At 42.8% G+C, this 26,076-nt stretch overlaps 2 protein-coding genes across 4 annotated transcripts in view; one reads left to right on the top strand and one right to left on the bottom strand.

The window, feature by feature from the left end:
• The window catches only part of LOC137889838 (low-density lipoprotein receptor-related protein 1-like), an 83,383-nt gene that overhangs the window by 52,105 nt on the left and 5,202 nt on the right, over nt 1-26,076 (top strand). For all 3 annotated transcript variants that reach the window (XM_068733910.1, XM_068733911.1, XM_068733913.1), the window contains 57 exons: nt 285-512; nt 640-814; nt 1,049-1,143; nt 1,288-1,437; nt 1,614-1,754; nt 1,941-2,069; nt 2,161-2,292; nt 2,414-2,548; nt 2,633-2,762; nt 2,884-3,010; nt 3,590-3,741; nt 3,900-4,024; nt 4,304-4,675; nt 9,017-9,206; nt 9,335-9,539; nt 9,635-9,827; nt 10,534-10,659; nt 10,748-10,876; nt 11,234-11,353; nt 11,513-11,626; nt 11,745-11,894; nt 11,983-12,105; nt 12,257-12,373; nt 12,504-12,632; nt 12,759-12,884; nt 13,158-13,298; nt 13,442-13,629; nt 14,604-14,787; nt 14,881-14,966; nt 15,073-15,192; nt 15,326-15,513; nt 15,664-15,869; nt 17,871-18,059; nt 18,342-18,490; nt 18,741-18,834; nt 18,994-19,110; nt 19,261-19,380; nt 19,477-19,599; nt 19,692-19,817; nt 19,929-20,045; nt 20,728-20,834; nt 20,960-21,092; nt 21,209-21,331; nt 21,452-21,574; nt 21,672-21,809; nt 21,940-22,077; nt 22,211-22,330; nt 22,460-22,722; nt 22,833-23,011; nt 23,110-23,216; nt 23,402-23,521; nt 23,631-23,807; nt 23,958-24,098; nt 24,270-24,443; nt 24,995-25,156; nt 25,398-25,569; nt 25,876-25,977. In XM_068733910.1, coding sequence (XP_068590011.1) covers nt 285-512; nt 640-814; nt 1,049-1,143; nt 1,288-1,437; nt 1,614-1,754; nt 1,941-2,069; nt 2,161-2,292; nt 2,414-2,548; nt 2,633-2,762; nt 2,884-3,010; nt 3,590-3,741; nt 3,900-4,024; nt 4,304-4,675; nt 9,017-9,206; nt 9,335-9,539; nt 9,635-9,827; nt 10,534-10,659; nt 10,748-10,876; nt 11,234-11,353; nt 11,513-11,626; nt 11,745-11,894; nt 11,983-12,105; nt 12,257-12,373; nt 12,504-12,632; nt 12,759-12,884; nt 13,158-13,298; nt 13,442-13,629; nt 14,604-14,787; nt 14,881-14,966; nt 15,073-15,192; nt 15,326-15,513; nt 15,664-15,869; nt 17,871-18,059; nt 18,342-18,490; nt 18,741-18,834; nt 18,994-19,110; nt 19,261-19,380; nt 19,477-19,599; nt 19,692-19,817; nt 19,929-20,045; nt 20,728-20,834; nt 20,960-21,092; nt 21,209-21,331; nt 21,452-21,574; nt 21,672-21,809; nt 21,940-22,077; nt 22,211-22,330; nt 22,460-22,722; nt 22,833-23,011; nt 23,110-23,216; nt 23,402-23,521; nt 23,631-23,807; nt 23,958-24,098; nt 24,270-24,443; nt 24,995-25,156; nt 25,398-25,569; nt 25,876-25,977 — 8,440 coding nt within the window. The remainder of the gene's footprint in view (nt 1-284; nt 513-639; nt 815-1,048; nt 1,144-1,287; nt 1,438-1,613; nt 1,755-1,940; nt 2,070-2,160; nt 2,293-2,413; nt 2,549-2,632; nt 2,763-2,883; nt 3,011-3,589; nt 3,742-3,899; nt 4,025-4,303; nt 4,676-9,016; nt 9,207-9,334; nt 9,540-9,634; nt 9,828-10,533; nt 10,660-10,747; nt 10,877-11,233; nt 11,354-11,512; nt 11,627-11,744; nt 11,895-11,982; nt 12,106-12,256; nt 12,374-12,503; nt 12,633-12,758; nt 12,885-13,157; nt 13,299-13,441; nt 13,630-14,603; nt 14,788-14,880; nt 14,967-15,072; nt 15,193-15,325; nt 15,514-15,663; nt 15,870-17,870; nt 18,060-18,341; nt 18,491-18,740; nt 18,835-18,993; nt 19,111-19,260; nt 19,381-19,476; nt 19,600-19,691; nt 19,818-19,928; nt 20,046-20,727; nt 20,835-20,959; nt 21,093-21,208; nt 21,332-21,451; nt 21,575-21,671; nt 21,810-21,939; nt 22,078-22,210; nt 22,331-22,459; nt 22,723-22,832; nt 23,012-23,109; nt 23,217-23,401; nt 23,522-23,630; nt 23,808-23,957; nt 24,099-24,269; nt 24,444-24,994; nt 25,157-25,397; nt 25,570-25,875; nt 25,978-26,076) is intronic.
• LOC137889840 (galanin receptor type 1) lies at nt 5,725-6,762 on the bottom strand. Its single transcript, XM_068733919.1, has one exon. It carries the CDS (start codon nt 6,760-6,762, stop codon nt 5,725-5,727), a length of 1,038 nt encoding a protein of 345 aa, XP_068590020.1.

Below are 26,076 nucleotides of genomic sequence, written 5' to 3' on the forward strand. Positions count from 1 at the left end.
TTTCAATCACAATGTACATATAAATGTATATACATGGGACAGACTTGAGCACAATACCAGGAGGTTTCTATACAGAGAAGTCTCTGTTGCTGACATTGGACTTTTATATACTTTATTGGATTATTTGAAAAACATATTTTCTCTCCTTCCCATCATTTGTGTAAATATATATATATATATATATATATATATATATATATATATATATATGTTATAATTCATGAAAATGCACCAGAAATTAGCATTCTTGTTCTGAGTACTTGTTTTATCTTTCTTCCTCCCAGAATCCCGCAAGTTCCTTCTATATGCTCGTCAGATCGAGATCCGGGGTGTAGACATTGACAACCCCTACTACAATTACATCATCTCCTTCACCGTGCCGGACATAGACAACGTGACAGTGGTGGACTATGACGCTGTAGAGCATCGCATCTACTGGTCAGATGTTCGAACGCAGACAATCAAGAGAGCTTTCATTAATGGCACTGGGGTGGAGACTGTTGTGTCTGCTGGTGAGAACGATTTCAGGAATATTTTTCATTCCAATTTTATCTTAATTCTTTGTTGTGATTTCAATTGAGAGTTAAAACTTTATGTATCTGTCTGAAAATGTTCCATTGTAATTCCAACATTTCCCAGACCTTCCTAATGCTCACGGGCTGGCAGTCGACTGGGTGTCCAGAAACCTCTTCTGGACCAGCTATGATGCCAATAAGAAGCAGATCAATGTAGCCAGACTGGATGGATCTTTCAAGAATGCTGTCATCCAGGGCTTGGACAAGCCCCACTGTCTGGTGGTGCATCCTCTACTGGGGTGAGTTCTGTTTCCAGTTAGTTAGGACTGCATTCAGATCAAGATGTGAATCCATTTTTTGTAATTTACTTTACTACCCTGACTGCCACTTCTCCCTTAGCCTACTAGTTTTCCTCATTTGATGTCTCATTTTGTGTCTCCTATTGCAATGTTTCTTGGGTAGAGCATAGCTATTCTCCAGAAAATAGATCTCAGCTCCTCTTCATGTCTCAAAGCATTAATATCCGTCCTCAGGAAGCTGTACTGGACTGATGGTGACAACATAAGCATGGCTAACATGGATGGTAGCAACAGCACCATACTTTTCACCGATCAAAAAGGACCTGTGGGTGAGCACATGTACCTCCTACTGCGAAAAAAACAACTGTCAGCACAATAATAATAGATCTCTATTAAACTCTACAGTGTAAAAGCACAGATTAAGCCTATTAGGGATGTATATGTATAATAGCATCATTATGTTTTCCACTCAGGCCTCTCCATAGACTATGAAAGAGAGCAGCTGTACTGGATCAGCTCAGGAAACAGCACCATTAGCCGCTGTCATCTGGATGGGACGAAACTGGAAATCCTGGAAGGTGTTAAAGGAAAACTTACCAAGGCTACTGCACTGGCTATTATGGGTAAGTTGAAAAAGATGATACTTCAAATGTTTCCTCTCTGTTTTCTAATCTGTCTGATCTGAAAGTTGATAGTTACATATTAGCCTAGTTACATACTAGCCAATGCTTACATGCTTAGAAAACACTGGCCCATGTTAAAGGAATAACATACAAATATACAATTTCCCACACTGCAGGAGACAAGATGTGGTGGGCAGACCAGGGAACTGACCAGATTGGAACATGTGACAAGAAGGACGGAGGAAACTGGAAGGTTTTGCGAAACAACACCTCCCCTATGATGCACATGAGGATTTACGATGAGGATGTGCAGAAAGGTAAGAAATATTAATCCTACATATTTTGCAATTGTTGGAAAGCCAATTTAGATTAAATTATCTTGAGACTCATGTTTTGAAGTGGATGTAAAATTTACCATATCAATGCTCTATCAGCATAAAACTAGAAAAGAAAAATATTTTTCTTTCTTTTTGTGCCTCACTGATCCTCTCTTCTTCCTTTAGCGGGTATCAACTTGTGCAGTAACAACAATGGAGACTGCTCCCAGCTGTGTCTGCCTACCTCACCAACAACCAGGGCCTGCATGTGCACTGCTGGATACAGCCTCAAGACAGGACAACAGTCCTGTGAAGGTAAGTCACAACTTCACAGCTACCGTCCCACATAACTGTAGGACATTCAGTGAGCCATAAAAACATAATATGTTGTACTGTCTCTGAGCAGGCATGGGCTCTTTCCTGCTTTACTCCGTTCATGAGGGAATTAGAGGAATTCCACTCGACCCGGCAGACAAATCTGATGCCTTGGTGCCAGTGTCTGGCACCTCTCTGGCAGTGGGTATAGACTTCCACGCTGGTGAGTGACACTGCTGGAAATCAGTAACTGGAGGACTTTGCTTAAGTGACATTTTAAAGCTGTCATTATCTCAGTGAAGTGAGTATTTATAGTTTGACACAAAAGGCCTCTTCGTTTTCAGAGAATGACACCATCTACTGGGTGGACATGGGCCTGAGCACCATCAGCAGGGCAAAGAGAGATCAGACATGGAGGGAAGATGTGGTCACCAATGGCATTGGCAGGGTCGAGGGCATCACCGTCGACTGGATCGCAGGTCTAGTCATAATAGATTTGAAATCCTATTTTAATGATTTTGTCCAGGACTACATAGCTGATTTATATCTCTGTTCTTTTATAGGAAATATTTACTGGACTGACCAGGGCTTTGACGTGATCGAGGTGGCCAGGCTGAATGGCTCCTTCCGCTATGTAGTCATTTCCCAGGGCCTGGACAAACCCAGAGCCATCACTGTTCACCCAGTTAAAGGGTAAGTGTCCCTGGCAACAGTTTCATTCGGCCTTCTGTAGAGCTGTCGCCTTCAGTTACTTGTATGGAGTGATCGTGATAATATATATCTAAATCCACCTAAAATGAACTTTTGTTTGCAGGTATCTGTTCTGGACTGAATGGGGTCAGTACCCTCGTATTGAGCGCTCTAGATTGGATGGTTCCGAGAGGTTGGTCCTTGTCAATGTGAGCATCAGTTGGCCCAATGGAATCTCCGTCGACTACGAGGTATGGACCACGGCTGACATCATAGCTTTGAAGACATCCCTAAACTCAGTTGTCATTATTAACCCTCTGAGCCCCAAGCAGTTTCACAATGTTTTTTTTGCTCCTGCCACATTTTACTATCTGTGGCTAAATTTTTCACTGCAATATATAAGTCCTGCACATCTATGAAAACAGCACAATCATGGCTAGAAGTAGAGAGAACACAACAATATATTTTGTGCAGTACAACATAAAGTGTTGATACCATAAAAATGAAAAACACAAGTTGAATTTCTTTGATCATTTATTTTACAAAAGAATTGAAAAAATTGGGGGCTCCACATGCTATATATCATGAACTATTTACATTTGTGTACAACCTCTCTTGTCATCTCCTCTCTGCTCCAGCATTATATTTTAAAGCATTAGGTGCTGTAGCGAACAAGCTAAAGAGGCAATAGAATAATTTCTATGACGTTTATTGTGTTTATGAATTAACCAGCATGCCAGTCTCCTAAATACCTCTTTTGTTTTTTCATTTTGAAAATGTGAGCTTCCCTAAATAATCAACACTATTTTGTTTCTGCTTTGTCTTTGCAGGGAGGTATGCTGTATTGGTGCGATGCCAGGACAGACAAGATTGAGCGGATCAACCTGGAGACTGGAGAGAACAGGGAGCTAGTGCTGGCTAACAACAACATGGACATGTTTGCTGTGTCTGTTTTTGAGGAATTCATCTATTGGAGTGACAGGTCAGTTCAGAGGTTAATTAATTAGTTAAACCAACCATTAAAAAAGTCTCTTTCCATTGCTCTACTATCTGTCAATGCAGGACAGCTTTTGAATTATGTGGAAGATTTAATATTGTATCATACTGTTAATTGAATAAGTTTGGTTGCCTCTTGTTTAGGACTCATGCCAATGGCTCCATTAAGAGAGGCAGCAAAGACAACGCTACAGATGCTGTGCAGCTAAGGACTGGCATTGGTGTACAGCTGAAAGACATCAAGGTTTTCAACAGGGCCAGGCAGCAAGGTAGGAACACACACAAAACACTAAGCACCATAAACTGAACCACAAACCCGAAAAAAGACGCTTTTTTGCTGATAAGTCTGGCCAATATGTCCTCAAGGATAATGGGCATTCTTGAGTTAGTCCTCACATGTATGCAAAAACATGCCTTCACAAACACATTGATAAAACCCTTTACCACCCAACTTAATCCAGCCCCCTAGGAATCCATGAAATTTAAATTGTGTTTAACAAGGCTCATTATTTGATTTAACACCTCATAAACATGTCACTACTCCTCAGGCACCAACGTCTGCAAAGACAACGGCGGTTGTGAACAGCTGTGTCTTTTCCGCGGCAACGGGAAGCGCACCTGCGCCTGTGCTCACGGCATGCTGGCAGAGGACAACCGCGGTTGCCGTGACTATGACGGATACCTGCTGTACTCGGAGCGTACCATTCTGAAGAGCATCCACCTGTCTGATGAGACGAACCTCAACGCGCCAATAAAGCCGTTTGAGGACCCTGACCACATGAAGAATGTCATTGCCCTCAGCTATGACTATCATGGCGGCGGAGGGAAAGGAGCCAACCGCATCTTCTTCAGCGATATCCACTTTGGCAACATCCAGCAGATCAACGATGATGGCACAGACCGCAAGATTGTGGTGGACAGTGAGTATGAAGTCATCAATAACATGTCATTCTTTTTAACAAAAAACTCTGCATCACTCATCACTTCACCCAAACTTTTCCCTCCACTCTGTCTGCATATATTTCAGCTGCGTTGGTACCATTGCTTTTATCCTGTCCATTGATAATTGAATGTTGTCCCTCATCCCCTCAACACTATAAACAGCCATCGCCACTCATTTTGACAACACCAGCACCCAGGAGGTTCCACTGCATGTACACACAGCTGCAGCTTCTCAACTAGAGGGGATTGACATCACTTAGGGCTGCCACTTAAAGAAGACACACTTTCACACACAAATGCACAAGCGCACTCCCTTTGCTTTTTGACTGTTTCAACACTGAAGTGTCTTTTAAATTCCACTCTCTTTAAATGATTCAAGAGAAGGTTGTTGGAACTCCATCCAGAAGCATTACATTTAAAAGCCCTGGGCCCAAAGCTGTTAGCAAGCACTATTCAAAACATGAATTCTGACAAGGAAAGTAAGGAAAATAAATAAAGCACATGGGGTTAGTGTGTTTTATTGATGTTGATTTGAACAGTTTGAGAAAAGATGGCTAGTTTTGGCATATTTTTAATCACCATGGACAGAATTTACTCCAATTTTAGGAGAATTTAACACAGCTGGAGTCAGAGGAGTGTATTAGTTCCAGATACTCACAAAGTTTTGTAGACTCATAATATGATGATATGCTTATATTGTCAGTTTTACTACATTCTGCTGTTCAAATCAACATACAAATGTTTTAATTCTCAAGTTAAGAAATCCAAGCAAATTGTAAGTAAAAACTAGCAAAGTAGAAAATATGATTTTTAGTTCACACATGAAGAGTTTTTACCTGATTTAATACATAAAAATGGAATGAAGTTCATTGCATTTAACATCACTTTGAGCATTGCATGTGTAATCTTTACATACAGTGGTAAAATTCCATACAGTGAAAAATAAGTAAGTAAATACTGTATATGTAGATATAGTAAAGCATCAAGTGAGTAATGACGTAGCAGTGTTTTCTATCTGGCCAAAGAGTCAGTTTTGGCCTCTTTCTGAAGTTGTGTCCAGCTCAAAGGGCTGAACCATGTCCCTGCCCATCACATCAGGGCAACCAATCGGACAACTTTTGCACCATGCCCAGAGTTTTCTCCCCAGCTCTAGTAAGTCTTGTCTAAACTTCTGAGACATGAACCCATATAGTACAGGGTTTACCACTGCTACTGAGGATGCCAACAGTCTGGCCAGGATTGCAATGGTTTTGTATCCAGGTGAGCCCATTACGGTTCCTCCAATGAAGGAGAACATGAGGGCATAGGAGGGCAGCCAGAGGAGAGTGAAGACCAGGACCAGGAGAGCTGAAGTGTGAGTGACCTGGCTCTGATAGCGCTCCAGCTGGGGAGCGTTTCCCAGCAGCCGTGCATGTCGAAGAAAACAGTAGATCTTGGCATACATCAGTACAATGATACCCAGTGGTAGAGCGAAGCCGAAGAGGAAGAGGGCGATGCTGTAGACCAGCTGGCTGAAGTCAGACAGGAAGGCAAAGCAGTACACTGTGCTGGAGGAGGTAACTGTGCGGAAGGCAAACTGCGGCGCAGCCAAGACCGAGGCAGGGACCCAGAGTAGAGCTACTGTCAGCTTAATGCGTCGGTGCAATCTTGAACGGTAGACCCATGTAGGGTGCACCACTGTAAGGTATCGTGTCACAGCCAAAGCAGCCAGGGTGAAGACTGACGCAGCTGAGCAGGCCACACCCAGGAAGCTGATGGCCTTGCACAGAAAGCTGCCGAAAGGCCAGAAGCCCATGGTGATGGCAGAGGTGTGGAAAGGCAGGCAGAGCAGCAGCAGCAGGTCTGCAGCACTCAGAGCCAGCAGCAGGGTGTCTGTACCATGCAGGGCTTGACTTGTTTTCCTCCTCCTGCCAGTAAGAATGATGATGACCAGGGTTTGGCCCACCAAGCCAGTCACCAGAATTAGTCCATCCAGGATGGGAACAATGGCCTTGATCAACTCCTCATCTGCCCTACTCATTTGCCCAAGGCTGCTGCTGTTTACTTGCTGCCCCAAACTATCCATGCATTCACAATAAAAGTCTATTGAGTAATTAATCTTATGCCCTATTAATGTTAAGCATCAGAGCAGCATTTTCCCGCAGTGGCTGGGTGATGAATCTGTTGGCTCCAGTTCATGTCTTAAATTGTATTAATCACAGGTACTGTATGACCACACTCCATTAAGTCAGCTAGTACTCTCACAATGACAGTGATTAGCTAAGCAGTGAAAATTGCACTGGTCAGTTGACTTCATCTCCATTGAAGTTTACAATCCTTGCACTTGCAGGAAGAGAATAGAAAGAGTATATTCCAGTTTGTGTGTGGAATTGTAAATGTGATCCATATGCAGTTGGAATTAATTTTTAAGTGCCCAGAGAGAGTCACATCATAAATGTCCTGCTCTGTCCTAAATGTCTAAAATGTGTCTCTCCAATTGTGTCCTCTACACTGTTTTTCCAACTTATTAGAAGGAATTATAACTACCCATTGTAAACCCGTTTGAGTTTACAAAAATTAAAAAATTAAAAATTAAAAAAAATAAATATACATGACCTTAAAGAGCAGTCCTTGCACACTGGCTTTTCCTTGGCTGCATCAGCATGTCCTTCATAATCCAAAGAAGAAGGAAAGGAAAACCGGAGAGATGTCAGTGCAGCAATTACTTTATGCCTGTATTGATTTCTTGAAACCAGGCAACGGTGGACAAATTCATCCCAGTGGTTGCTCACTGACATTCCACTTTAAAAGCAGTCAATGCTACTTGATGCTAAGTGGTCACTGCGGCAGGAGGCATCTTGTCCATTTAGAAGCTCTTGAGAGACTTGCAACCTTGTAGACGTCACCAGCAGAAGACTTGCTGTACGATTCACCTGACTTCAATCGTTGAAGGAATAAATAAGTAATGAACCATCTTAAAATGAACAGTAACAAAAGATAAGTAATTATCTGGTGTCACTTTGATTCCTGCACTTCTCCTGTGATGGTCAAAGAGGCTCTGTTCTGAGCGACAGTGGTCTTTCCAACAGGTTTTCACCACTGTTTGCACAGTAACCAGGGGCTGAGCTGATCTAGGAAAGGGGAGGGGAGACTACGTTGTTTCTCATTACATAATACTGCCTTGGACCTACTTTATTTATCCCTGTTTAGTTTGTGATCTTTCCTCAACCCAAGCAATTAGATGCCCAGGTATAGCTTTTTTTCTTTCTGTTTTGCTCAGCCTGATTGTTGAGGATTAAAAAAAACACAAGTGTGAGTTTGTTTGCATGACTTTGTATTCGACCCATAGCTGGTCGTTTAGTTGCATTTAGTTTGGTTAACATGGCTTTCAGCCTTACAATTGTCCTGCATTAAGGTTGATTATGGCACTTTGTCATTCATTTGAAAGATCTCTTAAAGGACTGTCAACGAAGAGCAAACCGTTGCGTGGAGTGTTCAGCTTTTTATTGTGGGCAGTAAGTGGTCATAAATGTGGTTGCTAGTGTGACCAAGAACAGATGGATGCACATCTTGGATCTCGTAAGGCTGCAGTACAGTGTCCTTTTCCATGAAGTAGTGCGTCATGTAAGTACAGTTAAAACAATATACTACTACTACTACTGTATGTACTATGAGTGGAAGGTAGTAGGACAAAAGGACAATGGCTATCGAGAGCAGCTTCATGATTTCATTGATTTTTTTTTTTTTGATTTTTTTTTTTCATACTGCCCTATGTCCCTTAAGTGACTCAAGCTGTTCAATGGCAGTTTTCTTCCCAGAACAAGAAGTCACCATGAATGAGAGTGTCCACAGGGAGCTGTATTTGTATGTGCAGGCAGCCAGCCATGAAATGACAGGATGATACAGACTCTTTAAACTCTCTCCAGAAACAGCAGGTGTGTCACAGACTCTGCTCTGTGTGGTACCACTAGCATTACTCTTTCTTTTTCACTTTTCTTTTTAACCTTCTTCCTCACAGTGTTTCACTGTTCATGAACTGATGTGGGAAGACGGGGATAATCTTAAAAGCACTTAACCACTGCCTCTTTAATAAAGTCTCAGAGGTAACCATGGGGGCAACTTGTTAAACTATGACAGTGTTTAATCATTTTGTTGATGGTCCTCATTAAAGCTCCCAATAAAACCCCTGAGAGTCGATAATATTTATACTGAAATGAAAGGACTTCGTTCCTCTCAAGCTTTTTGCCTCTGCAGCTTTGGCTGGAGGAAAATAAAAGAACTATTGTCATGGGTTCAAAATATTTACAGAGGGCCAACTTCTTTCTTCTCTGCTCCCACAGATGTAGGCTCAGTTGAGGGCCTGGCATACCACCGTGGTTGGGATACACTCTACTGGACCAGTTACACAACCTCAACCATCACTCGCCACACTGTGGACCAGAGCCGCTCTGTGGCCTATAACCGCAACACTGTGGTCACTATGTCTGGAGAGGACCATCCCAGAGCTTTTGTGCTGGACGAGTGTCAGGAGTGAGTTATTAATATCAAAACTTACTTTCTTTTGAACAGTAGATTTAATTTTAGTTCAGTCAACCAAGACATTTTATGAGCTTCCACTGCACATCATCATGCTTATCATGTGTTTGCTCCCACTACAGTATTATGTTCTGGACCAACTGGAATGAGCAGGCTCCAAGCATCATGAGGGCCTCTCTGAATGGAGCCAATGTGCTGGCGATCATCGGGAGTGACATTAAAACTCCCAACGGTCTGGCCATAGATCACCGTGCTGAGAAACTCTACTTCTCTGACGCCACACTGGACAAGATCGAACGCTGCGAATATGATGGAAGCAGCCGTTATGTAAGACAGCCCTTTCATTTTCTCTTTGGCTACATCTAGGCGTTGACTTGCACTTCTGAGTTCTGTGAAATGATACCTAAATGTTTCTGCTTCAGGTCTTGTTGAAGAATGAGCCTGTGCATCCGTTCGGCCTGGCTGTGTATGGAGACTACATCTTCTGGACTGACTGGGTGAGGAGGGCCGTCCTTAGGGCGGACAAATACACAGGTGGAGACATGAAAGTGCTGCGTGCTGACATCCCTCAGCAGCCAATGGGCATTGTGGCTGTAGCTAATGACACCAACAGCTGTGAGTATTATTCACTGACGTTACTGTGAAGTTTGTATAGGTTGCTCCTCTCGATTACATGATTCCATTATTTTTATCCATGCTAGTGGCGAGGCTTTTGGGTTGTGCATGTTAGTTATTCAGGAAGTCTATCAGTCCCCCACTTTGGTTCAGACTGAAATACTTAACAAGGAATGGATTGCCATGAAATTTGGCACAGATATCCATATCCAACTCAGGAATCTGTCATCACTTTGGTTATCATCAAATAAATCTTTCTAATTCGTCCAGTACTTTGATTCCACACCAAATACCTGCAAAACTAATGATATTCCCATCAGCCTCGGCTGTACTTTTTTACTTCGCAAATTCTAGCATGCTAACAAGGTAAAGTAAGACGGTGAACATTATAGTTATACATGTAAACATGTTACAGCAAACTTTATACATGCAAAACACCAGCATGTTGGCTTTGCCATTACGAGCATGTTGCTATGTTGGTGTTAGCATAGCCTCACAGAGCCGCTAGCATGACTGGTCTTGTTATCGTATACAACCAACTTTCACAGGCTATAACTATGGCCAAGCTAAAAAGTTATTGTAAAAGTTTCTTTGTACCAGAGTATAGTAACTGCATTTCATTATATATATTAAATAGTTTCTGCTAATATTTTCTCCACAAGGAAGGAAGACTGTAATTAACCCTCCTATGTCATACCTTCCTCAGGTGAGTTTTCTCCTTGTCGATCAAATAACGGAGGTTGCCAAGACCTGTGTCTGCCCACGTCTGATGGACGGGTTAACTGCAGTTGCCGCGGAGACAGACAACTCTTGGAAGACAACACCTGCTCTTGTAAGAGAAAGTCTTCACTCATTTTAGGATAAAATTTTCCACCTCTTGATTTGAATGTTGCTGAATTCAAATGTTTCTACCTCACCAGCACTGAATGTGTCGTGTGGAAGTGTGGACGACTTTGAGTGTGGAAACGGCGACTGTATCAACTACAGCCTGACCTGTGATGGCATGGCTCACTGCAAGGACAAGTCTGATGAGAAGCAGTCCTATTGTGGTGAGTTTATTATGGGACTATTAGTTGATGAACTGTGAGCAGGTCATCATTTATATGTTATCATTTTCAGATAATAAGCTGATGGTTAAAATCAAAGCAATTTAGAATGAGTGCAAAAATACAATACATTATTATTAGATCATTAGGTTAGAGGAGAGCAAGGATAAGGGAGAAAATTACTACTTAGGAAAGAAAGGGAGAGGAAGGGGGAAATGTAGTTTGTTTGATACAGAGTATGTAGCACAGCTTATTTGTTTCATTTATACAATATTGAATTGTTTTTATAATTGTATTTATAATATGCAAAAATGGACTCTGGAATTGAGCTAACTCTAATCAACTGCTGTTCCTCCGCAGCCAATCGAATTTGTAAGAAAGGCTACAGGCGCTGTATGAACGGCCGCTGTATTGGCCACCAGTTCTGGTGTGATGGAACGGATGACTGTGGTGACCACTCAGATGAACTGCCCTGCAACAGTAAGCAATTTATGTCCACTTTCATAGCTGCAGCTGATTGAAAAATCCTTAAGGTTTTGATAGATGTCAGCCTGGTATTAGATTTTGCTACATGTTTAATCGTTATGTCCACACAATCCTGCAATGTTTTTGCTTATTTGATCTAATTGCATCCTGCAGTGACCCTGTGTAAAGTAGGAGAGTTCCAGTGTAAAGATGGAAGCTGTATTTCCAACTTCAGCCGCTGTGACCAGGTGGTCAACTGTGAGGATGCTAGTGATGAAATTAACTGCCGTAAGTAATCTATCATGATGATTTTAAAACGATTATGAAAAGGGAAAGCTAAGCTTTAATTAATTGATTAGTTAAGATATCTTTAAAGTACATTTAAAGCTTTTTCCATTATCCTCAGAAACCACCGATTGCTCCCGTTTCTTCCGCCTGGGAGTGAAAGGAGTGTCCTTCCAGAGCTGTGAGAAAACTACTCTGTGTTATCTGTCCTCATGGGTGTGTGACGGCAACAATGACTGTGGAGACTTTTCAGATGAGAGAAATTGCCCAGGTTGGATGCTTTGTTTCCCTTCAAAATGCTTTCAGCCTTTCTAAAATTGTCAGAGATTTTAGATTGTTTTTCTTCTGTTGTCTTGCAGATAAAAGGAAGCTTAAATGTCCAGTCAACTTCTTTGCTTGTCCCAGTGGTCGCTGCATTCCTATGAGCTGGACCTGTGATAAGGAGAATGACTGTGAGAACGGCGCTGATGAGACACACTGTGGTCAGTCAACAAAGTTGTCTTCTAGTACCCATATGTTTTTTCGTGATAACAGAAAACATACTAGGAAAAACAGCCTGTTTTTCTTTTGGCTTCTCACTGCCCATGGAAGAGCGTGTGCAGCGTAAATTAGATAATTTCTCCTCCTTCGCAGACAAATTTTGTACATCCACCCAGTTTGAATGTGGGAACCATCGCTGCATTTCCAGCCACTGGGTGTGTGACGGCTCTGATGACTGTGGAGATGGTTCTGATGAGGACCAGAAATGCAGTAAGTGACATAATTACTAACTCTCAAATGTAAAAGTACTTTTCCCATGCCCAGTGGAGGCATTTGCCTGTATGCGTAAGATTTCCTGGCGTTATATCGTCATATAACTTTCCCATAATTATCATCACAGAATCCAAGACATGCAGTCCTGAGGCTTTCCAGTGTCCCGGCTCCCACATGTGTGTGCCTCAACGCTGGAAGTGTGATGGAGACAAAGACTGTCCTGATGGAGCCGATGAGAGTGTCAAGGCTGGCTGCAGTGAGTGGGACGGTTACTAAATTACATCATGGAAAAATCTGTCCTTTTTGTGTTGTGATTGAAAAAACAAACAAAAAATAACTAATTATTGTCCATTAACCAAAGTGTGTTCTTTTCCACTTCCAGTGTACACCAACAACACTTGTGATGAGAATGAGTTTGTGTGCCAGAACAGACAGTGTATCCCCAAGCACTTTGTGTGCGATCATGACATCGATTGCTCCGATGGCTCAGATGAATCCCCAGAATGTGGTGAGTGTGTGTGTGTGTGTGTGTGTGTGTGTGTGTGTGTGTGTGTGTGTGTGTGTGTGTGTGTGTGTGTGTGTGTGTGTGTGTGTGTGTGTGTGTGTGTGTGTGTGTGTGTGTGTGTGTGTGTGTGTGTGTGTGTGTGTGTGTGTGTGTGTGTGTGTGTGTGTGATCCTGATCCTGGAAGAGAAATGCAGGATGGAAAGTTAGAAAATTTAGCCCACAAAAAAGTTATTTTGGTGATAGGTTAATGATAATTATACTCTTGTTGTGGTGTAGAATACCCAATATGTGGTTCAGACGAGTTCCGCTGTGCCAACGGCCGCTGCCTCAACCAGAAGAAATGGGAGTGTGATGGAGAGTTTGACTGTCAGGATGGCTCTGATGAAGCTCCCAAGAACCCTCGCTGCACTGACTCTGGTAGAAATTTGTTTATAATTTGTATTTCTCTACCAATGTAACAAACTATGAATCATATGAGAAACTTCTTGTTCAGAAATGCCAAAGCCGCATCCTGTTTCAAAGTTACACTAATGTAACCTGCTGTTTGTCTCTGATTTCAGAGAGGACGTGTAATGAGTCAGCCTTCATGTGCCGTAACGGGAAGTGTTTGAATGAGACTCTGCTGTGTGACCGCAATGATGACTGCGGTGACGGCTCTGATGAACTCAACTGCTTCATCAACGAGTGTCTCAACAGTAAGCTGAGTGGCTGCTCGCAGCTCTGCGATGACCTCAAGATTGGCTACAAGGTAAGTCGTCTAATTGTTCGTTAATTTCTTTTTTCCCCCTCCCCATTTTTTCAAGAGCAAATAAAGAAAATCAAATTACTTTGGGAATTCACTGACTTTGATTGTCTACGAAATGATAAGCCTAATAGGCGCACAGTTAGCTCACAGACAAATTGGGTGTATACTATTAATGGTGAGTTAGAGAGGACCTCAAGTAAAAAGGTTGGGAACCACTCAGTTCAGGCATGCAGTTATGTAAAAAAACATGTTTTGGCTCCCTTCCTAGAAGTAGGAGGCCATTATTAGAACAGCTTGAACTCTGTGTGAACTCTCCTGTCTGTGGTGTTGACAGGTCAACACCACAGAGCTTCACTTCAAAATGATGAGGAATGATTTGTGAACCCAAAGGTTTTTATGCTTTTCAGGGTGTCAATATTCAATGTTTGCACATTTGATTGTACATAACTACACCATCAAAGATTTGCCTGCGTGTGTGACGTCCTTTGAGCACAGTGCTTAGTATCCTGCAAATTCCCCCGTAATGACAAATGAGTAGAATTTGGAAGTGTGACAGTGAGTCTTTGAGTTCTTTTAAAACACAGATTTGCTTATGAGTAGTGACAGCTTAAGCTGATTTTGACTAGTAATGAATGCATGTTTTTGCCATGCCTTGTAGTAAGATGATGTTCATGCCACTTATTTGACAAACACATTGAATGTCAGATTATTTTTTCCCCACGCTCTCTGTTGCAAGAGTATTTTGCAAATGAGATTCGTAGCTATTTATGCAGCTTATCTGACAGCAGCAACTGGATTTCATGACAGTATTGAGATATTAGTAGCACTCTACATAGGAATTGGCTTTTGGTGTATCAGGTTGACTGACAGAGGTTTTGTGGCAGGCCCTTCTAATTGGTCCAGACTAAAAGTGAGAAGTGCCAGAACCTGCAGGCGGTGAGATTTTGACATACCTTCTGTGCTCTTGGCCCCTTCAGTGCAGGTGTCATCCTGGTTTCCAGCTTAAGCGTGATGGGAAGACGTGTGTGGATATAGACGAGTGCACAACCACCTACCCCTGTTCTCAGCGCTGCATCAACACACATGGCAGCTTCCACTGTCTCTGCGTGGATGGCTTTGAACTCAGCCCCAATGACCCAACCATCTGCAAGTCCACGTCGGGTAAGGCATGCTTGTGTGCATTTTGCCTTTTGCTGGTTGCTCATAGCCAAGTCCACCCTGACTCAAATGTTTCTGTCTGGTATTTGTGTGTAGAAGAGGAGCCCTACTTGATCTTTGCTAACCGATACTACCTGAGAAAACTCAATCTGGATGGATCCAACTACACTCTTATAAAACAGGTGAGACGCACTTTATCTCAGTTTGACCTACTGAAACACAACAAGGTGAACCTCTTATTGTTTGCACTCCATTCACCTGTTAAAACTGTACCTACCGCTGCTTCAGGGTTTGAACAATGCAGTGGCACTGGACTTCCACTATGCAGAGCAGATGATCTATTGGACAGACGTGACCACTCAGGGCAGCATGATCCGACGCATGCTTATGAACGGCAGCAACATAGAGGTCAGTGAGGAAATCAGACCCCCTTTTAGCCAGCCAACACATTAACCATTGTATTTACTCCTTTTTATGAAAGTTGTTTGAATCTTTTGACTGGAAAATTTCTGTCTAACCCTGTGACCAACTGATGGTTCAGGTTTTGCACCGGACATCCCTGAGTAACCCAGATGGCTTGGCAGTGGATTGGGTTGGCGGGAACTTGTACTGGTGTGACAAAGGCCGGGACACCATTGAGGTGTCAAAACTCAATGGGGCCTACCGGACTGTGCTGGTCAACCAAGGCCTGAGGGAACCTCGTGCTGTGGCTGTGGATGTCCGCTATGGGTGAGGAGCACAGCTTAAGTTTCACAGGCTATCAAAACATTCTCATTCGGTCATGGTGACTGCTGAGCTATTTTTTTTTAATTTACGGTAAATTTCCTTTCGAGTCACCGTACTGTAACTCTAACAATATCTTTGTCCCCCGCTGGTTAGGTACCTATATTGGTCTGACTGGGGGGACAGCCCTCACATTGGGAGAATCGGGATGGACGGCACCAACAGAAGTGTCATCGTCGAGGATAAGATCACGTGGCCCAATGGACTAACCCTGGACTTCATCAATGACCGTATATACTGGGCCGATGCCAGAGAGGACTACATTGAGTTTGCCAGCCTTGATGGCACCAACAGACACACAGGTAACGGACCAGTTCACATTCAGACATGCTTAGAGCAATCTGACTGATGGGTCATGCTTTTCTAACTGATTTTCAACAGCATGGGACTCCAGTTTCATGTATTGGTCTGTAGAAAATTAAGATATGTATGAGTAATTTTAGTAAGTAAAACGTAATGTTAAAATAAAAAGTTTTGGAGGCAAGAAATAGTTGCCACATAGTTGCATCTTCAACTTGAAATACACAAAAGATACATTCAAGGCACCATTGTTGATGTATTTATTGATTTTGTCTTTTAAAAAAAGATGGTGGGTAACTGGGAAGCTTTAAATATTTTTGTATCTAGTCCACTTAATAGATTTGACAAAACCTCACTGGTAGTGAAACAAGGGAGTGCAGAAACTGAATATTCAGCATATCAGGTTTTGTTATGGCTACAATTTGTAGGGTGCCAGGCTTATGGGCTTGTGATCTGTCTGGGTTTCCTCAAATAGTCATTCATACATTCACATACTTGTTTGGGAGCCACCAAGCACAAGCAGGCAGTTCAGATAGTTCCCTGCTGGGCTGGAGTCATGCAGCACAGGCCCAGGGGACAGAAGCCCTTTTTGTTTTGACCAGTGAGGCCTCTAGCATGTATGACGTCTGCATAGCGCTCAGTTGCTTAACACCCTCACTACAATAGTTGATATTGTCAGCCAACCATGCGTGCAATAGAATTCTGGAGCCCCGCCGGGCGTCTGTATTGTTTCATTCGCTAAGCTCTGCTCAACACATATAGATGGCTGTGGCTTCCCGTCAATCCTCGAATGAAGAATGTACATGCATGTAAAATTTAGAATATTGTAATATGAGTGCTCTAGAAATTCTGGGCATGCTGTATATTTCCTTCATTCCAATTTTCCAACAGAAAAACTGCACCGATTGAACCATTTTGGAAGGAAAATGACTGTTTATACAAAATTACAATTCTGTATGGAACATCCGACAGTCTTGTATTAGCTTGTGGTGTTAGTCCCCCAGCAGTTTGTCCAGGGAGTTATTCACCCGTCCTTTGATATACAAACACCGAACTGGCCTTGTGTGTGTTTGCAGAGCAAGACTTGGCCTGTTTGATTGAGTTCAGATAAGGATTGACCAAAGGGAGTTTTGCGCTAATCCGACTACTATCACAGTTCCACCTGATACTTCCATCACATTATAACAACATTTTAGTTCTTTAAAGTACTTCACTTGTTATAATCAATACTGAAACCATGGTCACATAATAACAAGGTGTTTTAAACTGCCATGTGTGCTTCATTTGTGTCTTCTTGCGTTTGCCAATCCATGTATGTGTGATGTATCCGGATTGCTGAGTTTTACAACAGAAACTTATAGTGTGTTTCCATAACGCACAAGCCTCAAATACTGAGAGCAAACACATGAAATGACACGCTGTGGAAACAGAAAAGGTGCAATTAGAGTGTAAAGCCTAATGAGGCGTAGAAACCATTACCTAACACACCGATAGAGTAGAGCCACTGTAGCTGTGCACCCCACCCTGCCTCTTTTACATTAACAGTACAAGATTGGCCCAACAGTTTCTCTTTAAGATACAGCAGCAATAATAAGAATCGTTTGATTGCTAAAGTCACAACATTATCTTCTCTTCTTCTTTTCTTTTCCGTTGGTCATTGAATTTCTAGAATAAAATGGAAATTTGAGACATGTTATGAATGGAGAAATTCATGTATTTGCCAGTTTCTCATATTTACTTGATTAGACACTAGTATAGTGTAGTTGTATGCACACGACATGTTCCTCTTTTTGGGAAAGCATAGTTTTTACTATTGATGAGCATTTTTAAGCAGAAACATATGAACAAATCAGGAAAAGATTGATTTTTGGTCACAGCACTGCACTAATTAGTTATAAAAATGAATCACTTGGGATAACAGTGGGAAACCTTCAGTATAACACAGTTACTATACCTAACAACTCATTAACAATGTGATTCAATGTTTGTCTGTTGCTTCTCAGTTCTCAGCCAAGACATCCCCCACATCTTTGCAATGACTCTGTTTGAGGAGCACATCTACTGGACCGACTGGGAGACAAAGTCCATCAACAGGGCTCATAAGTCTCTGGGTACCAACAAGACCACCCTGATAAGCACCTTGCATCGGCCCATGGACATCCACATTTACCATCCCTACCGCCAGCCCGAGGGTAAAAGCTGCTTTTTTGATCCTATTTTTTCCACTTCCCAAAACCGATCAAACCGATCTCACCTGTCTCTGTTTCAATATAATGTTTACCAACTAAACATCTATTCCAAGAAAGAAGATTTGAAAAATGATGGTGTGGGGATTTATTGTTTGTATTGATTAATACAAAGATGCAAAGACCTACTTTGACCTACTTTGATCCAAATATCATAAAACCTCAGTCTTGTGCTGAAATGCATATCGTTGCAGTCGAAGTTTAACACATTTCCCATCTTTTTCCCAGTGCTCAACCACCCGTGCCAGACAAACAACGGCGGCTGCAGTAACCTCTGCCTCCTCTCTCCTGGAGGAGGCTACAAGTGTGCCTGTCCCACCAACTTCTACCTGGCAAATGACCAGCGCACTTGCATGTCCAACTGTACAGCCAGCCAGGTAAGGAGGCTGTGTAAAGATCATTATCAATGTGAACATGACTGAATGACTACAGTTGATAAGTGGATTTTCATATCTCGCTGTGTCTTGTTTGATGAACTGCTATGCCTTGTGATTGTCTATCGACAGCTGGCTGGCTGCCCAGTGCTACACTAGTTAGCTCCTCCTGCGTCAGCCCTGTTGACGCAGGAGGAGCTCTGGTGTTATGTCCTTTTCAACACTTTGATTAATTTCCCTCTTCCTTCTGTAGTTTGTATGCAAGAACGACAAGTGCATTCCTTTCTGGTGGAAATGTGACACAGAGGATGATTGCGGCGACCGGTCGGATGAGCCAGCAGACTGCCGTAAGTGTTTGAGAAAGATAATTAGGAGACTATAGTGTGTCACACTCCTGAAACATGTAGATGTGTAATTACATTTTAAATAAAAGGGACAATTTTGCAGAGTGGAGTTTAAGTGTTGAAACATGTGATGCTGACAAAAAAAAAATGTTTTCACGACAGCTGAGTTCAAATGCAGGCCGGGTCAGTTTCAGTGTGGAACCGGCATTTGCACCAACCCTGCCTACATCTGTGATGGAGACAATGACTGCCAGGACAACTCGGATGAGGCCAACTGCGGTATGTCCCCAAATGATTAGCTTACACATTTAATAATAAATGTGATACTAATGTGATGGTAATGTGATACTACCATCACCATTTTATTGCTCAACTCTGTTGCTCTGTTGCTTGTGTCTTTGTTTGTCTGCTTGTCTAACTGCACCACAGATATTCATGTTTGCCTGCCCAGTCAGTTCAAATGTTCCCACCCAAGCCGCTGCATCCCAGGCATCTTCCGCTGTAACGGCCAGGACAACTGTGGAGAAGGAGAGGATGAGAAGGACTGCCGTGAGTAGAACCTTTTTGTGAACCCTGATATGCTATTCTTTCAATTTGAGGCTTAATTTCACACAGTAACTATAAATCTGTTTTTCCCTCCCTCAGCTGAGGTCACGTGTGCGCCCACCCAGTTCCAGTGTGCCATCACCAAACGCTGCATCCCTCGTGTTTGGGTGTGTGACCGCGACAACGACTGTGTGGATGGGTCTGATGAGCCCGCCAACTGCAGTAAGACTCCCATTTTTTTTAGCATTTTGTTTAACCCGAGTCATCCTAATCAGCTCTCAATTGTAACCCCTTCCAAATGTTTCTCTCTCCAGCCCAGATGACTTGTGGTGTGGACGAGTTCCGATGCAAAGACTCTGGACGCTGCATCCCTGCTCGCTGGAAGTGTGATGGCGAGGACGACTGCGGCGATGCGTCAGATGAACCAAAAGAGGAGTGTGGTAAGAAAATCATTAAAATTTAAGATGCACTGCCACTGATGTTTTCAAATCTGATTTTGTTCCTTTCTATTTTTGTTTTATTGATTCTAACACTTTCTTTGTTTTGTACAGCTGAGAGGACATGTGAGCCGTACCAGTTCAGATGTAAGAACAACCGCTGCGTACCAGGCCGCTGGCAGTGTGACTACGACAACGACTGTGGGGACAACTCTGATGAAGAAAAGTGCAGTAGGTGTCACTTTATGCTTTGGGACAACGCCTTTATACTGTGTACTATCAGCATCTGTTATCTCACCTTGTCCAGTGTCACTTACACTCATGCCTGGTCCACTGGAAGCACTGGACCTTTAACCTGTTAACTCTGCATACTATGTCACTTGTTTGCGATAACTTCCATTCTGTCATTTCGGATGCATCTCACCTCATCTGATATTTGTTTCATTTCATACTGTCCTGTTGGCATGAGCCAGAGGTAAGTTAGTCCACCTTCATATGTCACCTCTCTGCTGTGTCTCCTACTCCACGCTGTCTCCACTCTCATGCTCCTGTCCAGCTGTGATCCCCACCCACCTGTGAGAGTCTGCAACCTGAGCTCTAAATACTGTAGATTATTTCTGTTCTGTTTCCCATTTGTCACTAGATGATACTGCTTAAAACTTTGTTTAATGCTAATTTTATTATTACCACAAAAACATAAATATAGCACTCAAATTAAATACATTATATAAAAATATCATTTAGACTTATTGAGCTCCTTTCATTCTCTCACATTACCTCCTGCTGCATCTACAGTCTTGTTGTTTCAACCCTTGTCCTGTGTTTTGTGGTAAAGACTAAAACAGCCATAGCTCACTGTTAAGGGTGTTCATGTGTTATGTCACTGACCTTGTCACCCTGCCTTCTTCTGTAGTGCCTCGACAATGTTCTGAAAGTGAGTTTGCCTGCACCAACGGCCGCTGTATTGCTGGGAGGTGGAAGTGCGATGGAGACCATGACTGTGCTGATGGATCTGATGAGGTGCAGAAAACTTAACGTCCTTACATAAAATCTTGTGTTGATCTGGAAAAATACTTGAATTGTCTGTGTTAAGTATTCATTTGTAAGTATAAAAGCTGATCCTTCAGGCTATGATGTTTCTTCAGAATGGCTGTGACCTTAAGTGTGACAACGACCAGTTCCAGTGTAAGAACGGACACTGTATTCCCATCCGCTGGCGGTGTGACGCCGACCCCGACTGCATGGACGGCAGTGATGAAGAGAATTGTGGCAGTGCTGGTAAGTGCATGTTTGTGTCTATATATGCTGTTTTGAATTCTATTACTTATCATTTATTTGTACTGCTATTCTACTTGTTGCCTTGAACTAGTAAAAATGTCTTTTTTTTTACTCAGCTGGGCGTCACTGCCCTCTGGATGAGTTCCAGTGTAACAACACTTTGTGTAAACCCCTCGCTTGGAAGTGTGACGGGGAGGACGACTGTGGGGACAACTCTGATGAGAACCCCGAAGAGTGCAGTGAGTACAGCCCTGTGAATGACGCACATGTGCAATGTCTGTCTTTTGTCATTGTTTGTCCTGACAATTTTTTTTATCCTCTATCTTTTGTCTCATGTCCTCATTCTGTTTGTTTTTCAGGGAAGTTCCAATGTCCTCCCACCAGAGCTTTCCGCTGCCAAAACGACCGTGTATGTCTGCAAGTGTCAAAGAGGTGTAATGAAGTCAATAATTGCGGCGACAACTCGGATGAACTGAACTGCGGTAAGTTGTGGAGTTATTCAAATCGTTGTGAAATTGCCTCCTACTTTTATTAAGGAGATTCCTGACCTGTGTGTGCGTGTGGTGTTTATGTCTACAGAGGCCCCTCCAGCTGTTCCCACATGTGAGAAGGATGAGTTCCTGTGTGCCAACGGCAGATGCATCAGCTCCACTCTGCGCTGTAACTTCTTTAACGACTGTGAGGATTATGGCTCTGATGAGATCAACTGCAAGACAGGTGCTTCATGTCAAAATGGATTTCTATATTTTAGCTTACCAGAGAGTTGATGTTTCAAATGTTAGGCATCAGCCGAATCACTTGGACTTTAAAATCCACTGACTCATGCTTGACTTGTGTTTGTGTTCAGACACCAAACTAAATGACTGCAGGAGTAACAGGACTCAGTGTGGTGATGGAGACGAGGCCCACTGTGTCACCAACAGCACAGACTCTTTCTGCTCCTGCAAACCAGGCTTCCAGAAGATAGGACACCACACCTGTGGAGGTACACATGCACAAAACACTGCACCTGACCAATAATAACTCATCTCAAATATATAAATGCTTCGGAGGTGAGGAGCTGGGGTGTGGTATTTTCCTACTTAATAAAACGTTCTATTTGGCTCTCCATTTTTCAGATAAGAATGAGTGTCTGCAGTTCGGCATGTGTTCCCATGTCTGCAACAACACCAAAGGCTCCTACAAATGCAGCTGCCACAAGTACTTCACCAGGATCAGTGACACCTGCAAGGCTGACAGTGAGAACCAGAACTTGATCTGTTTTATATGCTGCTTATCCTTTTAGGCTTCTTTTTAAAATACTTATTATAATTGTTCAATTTAGTGTCGAAGGCCATCCTTTTTGACTTTTTCTCTTTTCCTTCCAGGCACGAACAGCAGTCAACAAATTCTCTACATAGCTGACGACAATGAAATCCGCAGTCTGGAACCCGGCATGCCCAACTGGCGCTATGAGCAGACCTTCCAAGGCGATGCCAGCGTGCGTATTGATGCGATGGACCTGCATGTCAAGACCAACCGCATCTTCTGGACCAACTGGCACACGGGCCGCATCTCCTCCTATGAACTTCCAGGACCGTCCACATCATCATCATCCTCCTCGAGTGAGGGCAGGATCACCAACTTGCAGGTAACGCTGGTCAAATGTGTGCAGATGCACAAACTCTCCATCATACTATCACAAACACATCACACATAATCATATGGGCATGCAATGACTGCCTCTCTGCCTGTATCCAGATCAAAGAGCTGAAGATGCCTCGTGGTATAGCAGTGGACTGGGTGGCTGGGAACCTGTACTGGACAGACTCTGGTCGAGATGTAATCGAAGTGGCTCAGATGTCAGGCCAGCACTGCAAGACCCTCGTCTCTGGCATGATAGACGAGCCTTATGCCATCGTAGTGGATCCACAGAGAGGGTATGGAAGAGTGAACTTTTTGACGGTGGCTTCAGGGCAACGCTCATATAAAATATATGATTTCAATGAGTGTGCTCCAACTCTGTGTTTCCCTTCAGAACTATGTATTGGGCAGACTGGGGGAACCATCCTAAAATTGAGACTGCTGCCATGGACGGCACTCTGAGACAAACTCTAGTTCATGAGAACATCCAGTGGCCCACCGGTCAGTACTACATTAGCATTATATGATTTATCTTAATCCTGATTTACCCAAGGAAACGAAAACATGCATGCTATTTCTCAGCAACTTCCTTCTTCACATTCACAGTTAGATGGCTGTACAGCAGCATTACAGCATGTAGGTTGCCATGTCTTTATCTGCAAGGCTCTTCCATTCTGTCTCTACAGGTCTGGCTGTCGACTACTTCAACGAGCGTCTTTACTGGGCAGATGCTAAACTCTCAGTGATTGGCAGCGTTCGTCTGGATGGCTCTGATCCTGTAATTTCTGTCTCTGGCATCAAAAACAGTTGAGTTGTTTCTTCACTCAAAACAAAACTGTGAGAATCTAGCATTAGTTGCTTGTCTTTTTTTTTCTTTTTTAATCCATAATCTTTTTTTCCCCTCTTATTTCTCAGACCTGCTCCATCCATACAGCATAGATATCTTTGAGGACTACATATATGGGGTCACTTATATCAATAACGTTGTCTTCCGGGTCAACAAGTTTGGCAAAGGCCCCATGGAGAATCTCACCACAGGCATCAACCATGCTACTGATATAGTCCTCCACCACCGTTACAAGCAGCCAGAGAGTAGGTTTGCTTTTCTATGTATTCGTTTCCTTGCATCCTCAAAGTCATAAGACACATAATATATTTTATGTTGTATAAATTAATTCAACTGGGTTTTATACATTTTATGCAGTTTTTTCTCACTGGATGTCTTGTTTGTCTCTGCACCAGTGACTAACCCATGTGACAGGAAGAAGTGTGAGTGGCTGTGTCTGCTCAGCCCCAGTGGACCGGTGTGTACCTGCCCCAACAACTATGTGGCAGACAACGGCACATGTGTGGAGAGACCGAGCCCCACCCAGTCACCATTCTGTAAGTCTGCAGACACAGTTCACTTATGTACACATACAAATAGCTGAGCAGTAGAGCAACAGCCCTACTTTTACATGATCAAACTCCTGGGTGGTTTTCATCTGGGTGGTTTTACAATCTTATGCGGCAAACAAAATGTCAGTTCATCATGGAATCCCCCCCCCCCTACAGCTCCCCCCTCAGGGCCCTGCGATATTCAGTGTCAGAACGGTGGGAGCTGCTTCCTCAACGCCCGTCAGGTGGCCAAGTGTCGCTGCCAGCCCAGCTACACCGGAGAGAGATGTGAGATCAACCAGTGCAGGGACTACTGCAAAAACGGAGGCACATGCACTGCTTCTCATACAGGTAAGAGCACGACACATGTGATCTCTTTTCCTTACTTTGCAGTAAAGCATGAAGTAATTTAATTTATATTAAGTTTCTTCCCTTTTTATGAGAACATCAGATGTGTATATTTATGTAGAATTCAAAAAGTTGAATGGCCTTTGTAATGACTTTGTTACACAAACGTGAGTGGGAATACTGTAATCCGTCTGGATGTTATTATTATTATTTTCTTTTGGGAAAATGTTTGTAACTGGCAAATTATTAAGTGAAATGAACATGTTTTTTTCTTGCAAGTATTTTATGCCACTGATGTCAGCTGAGCAAAGATATTTTAGTTGGTCTGAAAATCATTAGTACAATTTCCACCCATCCTTTTGATGTCTGTGAAAGCTCTATGGAGTATTCATTAGTAACAGCGATCCCATGATAAGATGTTGCACGAGAGAGGACATAAAGTAAGGGACTTCACTTATTGAGATACATAGCTGCAGCCTTTGTGTATTGTGGTTGTATTCATTTATACTTGTCTCACAATTTTTTGAACTTCAAATTCATGTCCTGTGTTGCAGGTGCCCCAACCTGCAGATGCCCAAAAGGCTTCACAGGGCCCAACTGTAACCGCCACACTTGTCAGGACTACTGCCTGAATGAGGGCAACTGCTCGGTCAACATGGGCAACCAGCCAACCTGCAGCTGTCTGCCAGAGTTCAAGGGAGACCAGTGCCAGTACAGTAAGTGGCTGCACTGTCAGATGTTGCTACATTGTCTATATGGATTCTCAGCTTCTTAAATATTTATTCTTCTGTCGTACTTAATGTAAAAAGATATGTTTCATTGCTTAAATTATTATCAACTTTTAAAATGTTATCTTTAATTGTTCTAGGGAAGAAAAAAAGCCCCAATCCTATGGAACAACATTTAAATCTATGACAGTTCTTTGCACTTATCATATGTCTTCCTTCCCATCCTCAGCTAATTGTGAAGGGTTCTGTCACAATGCTGGAACCTGCTTACAAACCTCCAACGGCACTAAAATCTGTCTGTGCCCCACTCAGTACATTGGATACCAATGTGAGTTGGACAAATGTCTATTCTGTGGAACGGGCAAGTGTTTGACGTCATCCTCAGGCGAGGTTTCATGCAGGTGGGTACACTGTGGACAACATGCACAAAACCTTCACTAAATAAATTTGACTTTGTAAATATTTGTACATTTTTATTTTGGACTGCTCAGTACCATGTGGGTAAGGCCACACATGAATGAATGTCTCATATTTGATTCTGAAACCATTAGCTTTAAGGCTGCTTCATCGGGACTCTGAGGGGATATTACCAAGCAACATAATTATTTTTTTATTGTGTGTGTGTGTGTGTGTGTGTGTGTGTGTGTGTGTGTGTGTGTGTGTGTGTGTGTGTGTGTGTGTGTGTGTGTGTGTGTGTATGAGTGTAGCTGCCCCAACGGTCAGACCCAACCCAGCTGCTATTCCTGTTTGGACTACTGCTCAAATGGACAATGTTCAGTTGACACTCGCACCCTGCTGCCTCAGTGCAAGTAAGACATGACACCCACACCCATCTCAATCCCACACATTAATACACTTATTTCATTCCCATTTCCCATTTTTACTGTGAACAGATCATTATAACCACA

Source organism: Cebidichthys violaceus, unplaced genomic scaffold (genome assembly GCF_023349555.1).
Source record: "Cebidichthys violaceus isolate CVI_PGR_0920_01 unplaced genomic scaffold, fCebVio1.0.p SCAF_6, whole genome shotgun sequence".
Classification (NCBI taxonomy): Eukaryota; Metazoa; Chordata; class Actinopteri; order Perciformes; family Stichaeidae; genus Cebidichthys; species Cebidichthys violaceus.

Coding starts and splice junctions, on each gene's coding strand:
- LOC137889840 (XM_068733919.1), bottom strand. CDS start 6,762: ATGGATAGTTTGGGGCAGCAAGTAAACAGCAGCAGCCTTGGGCAAATG.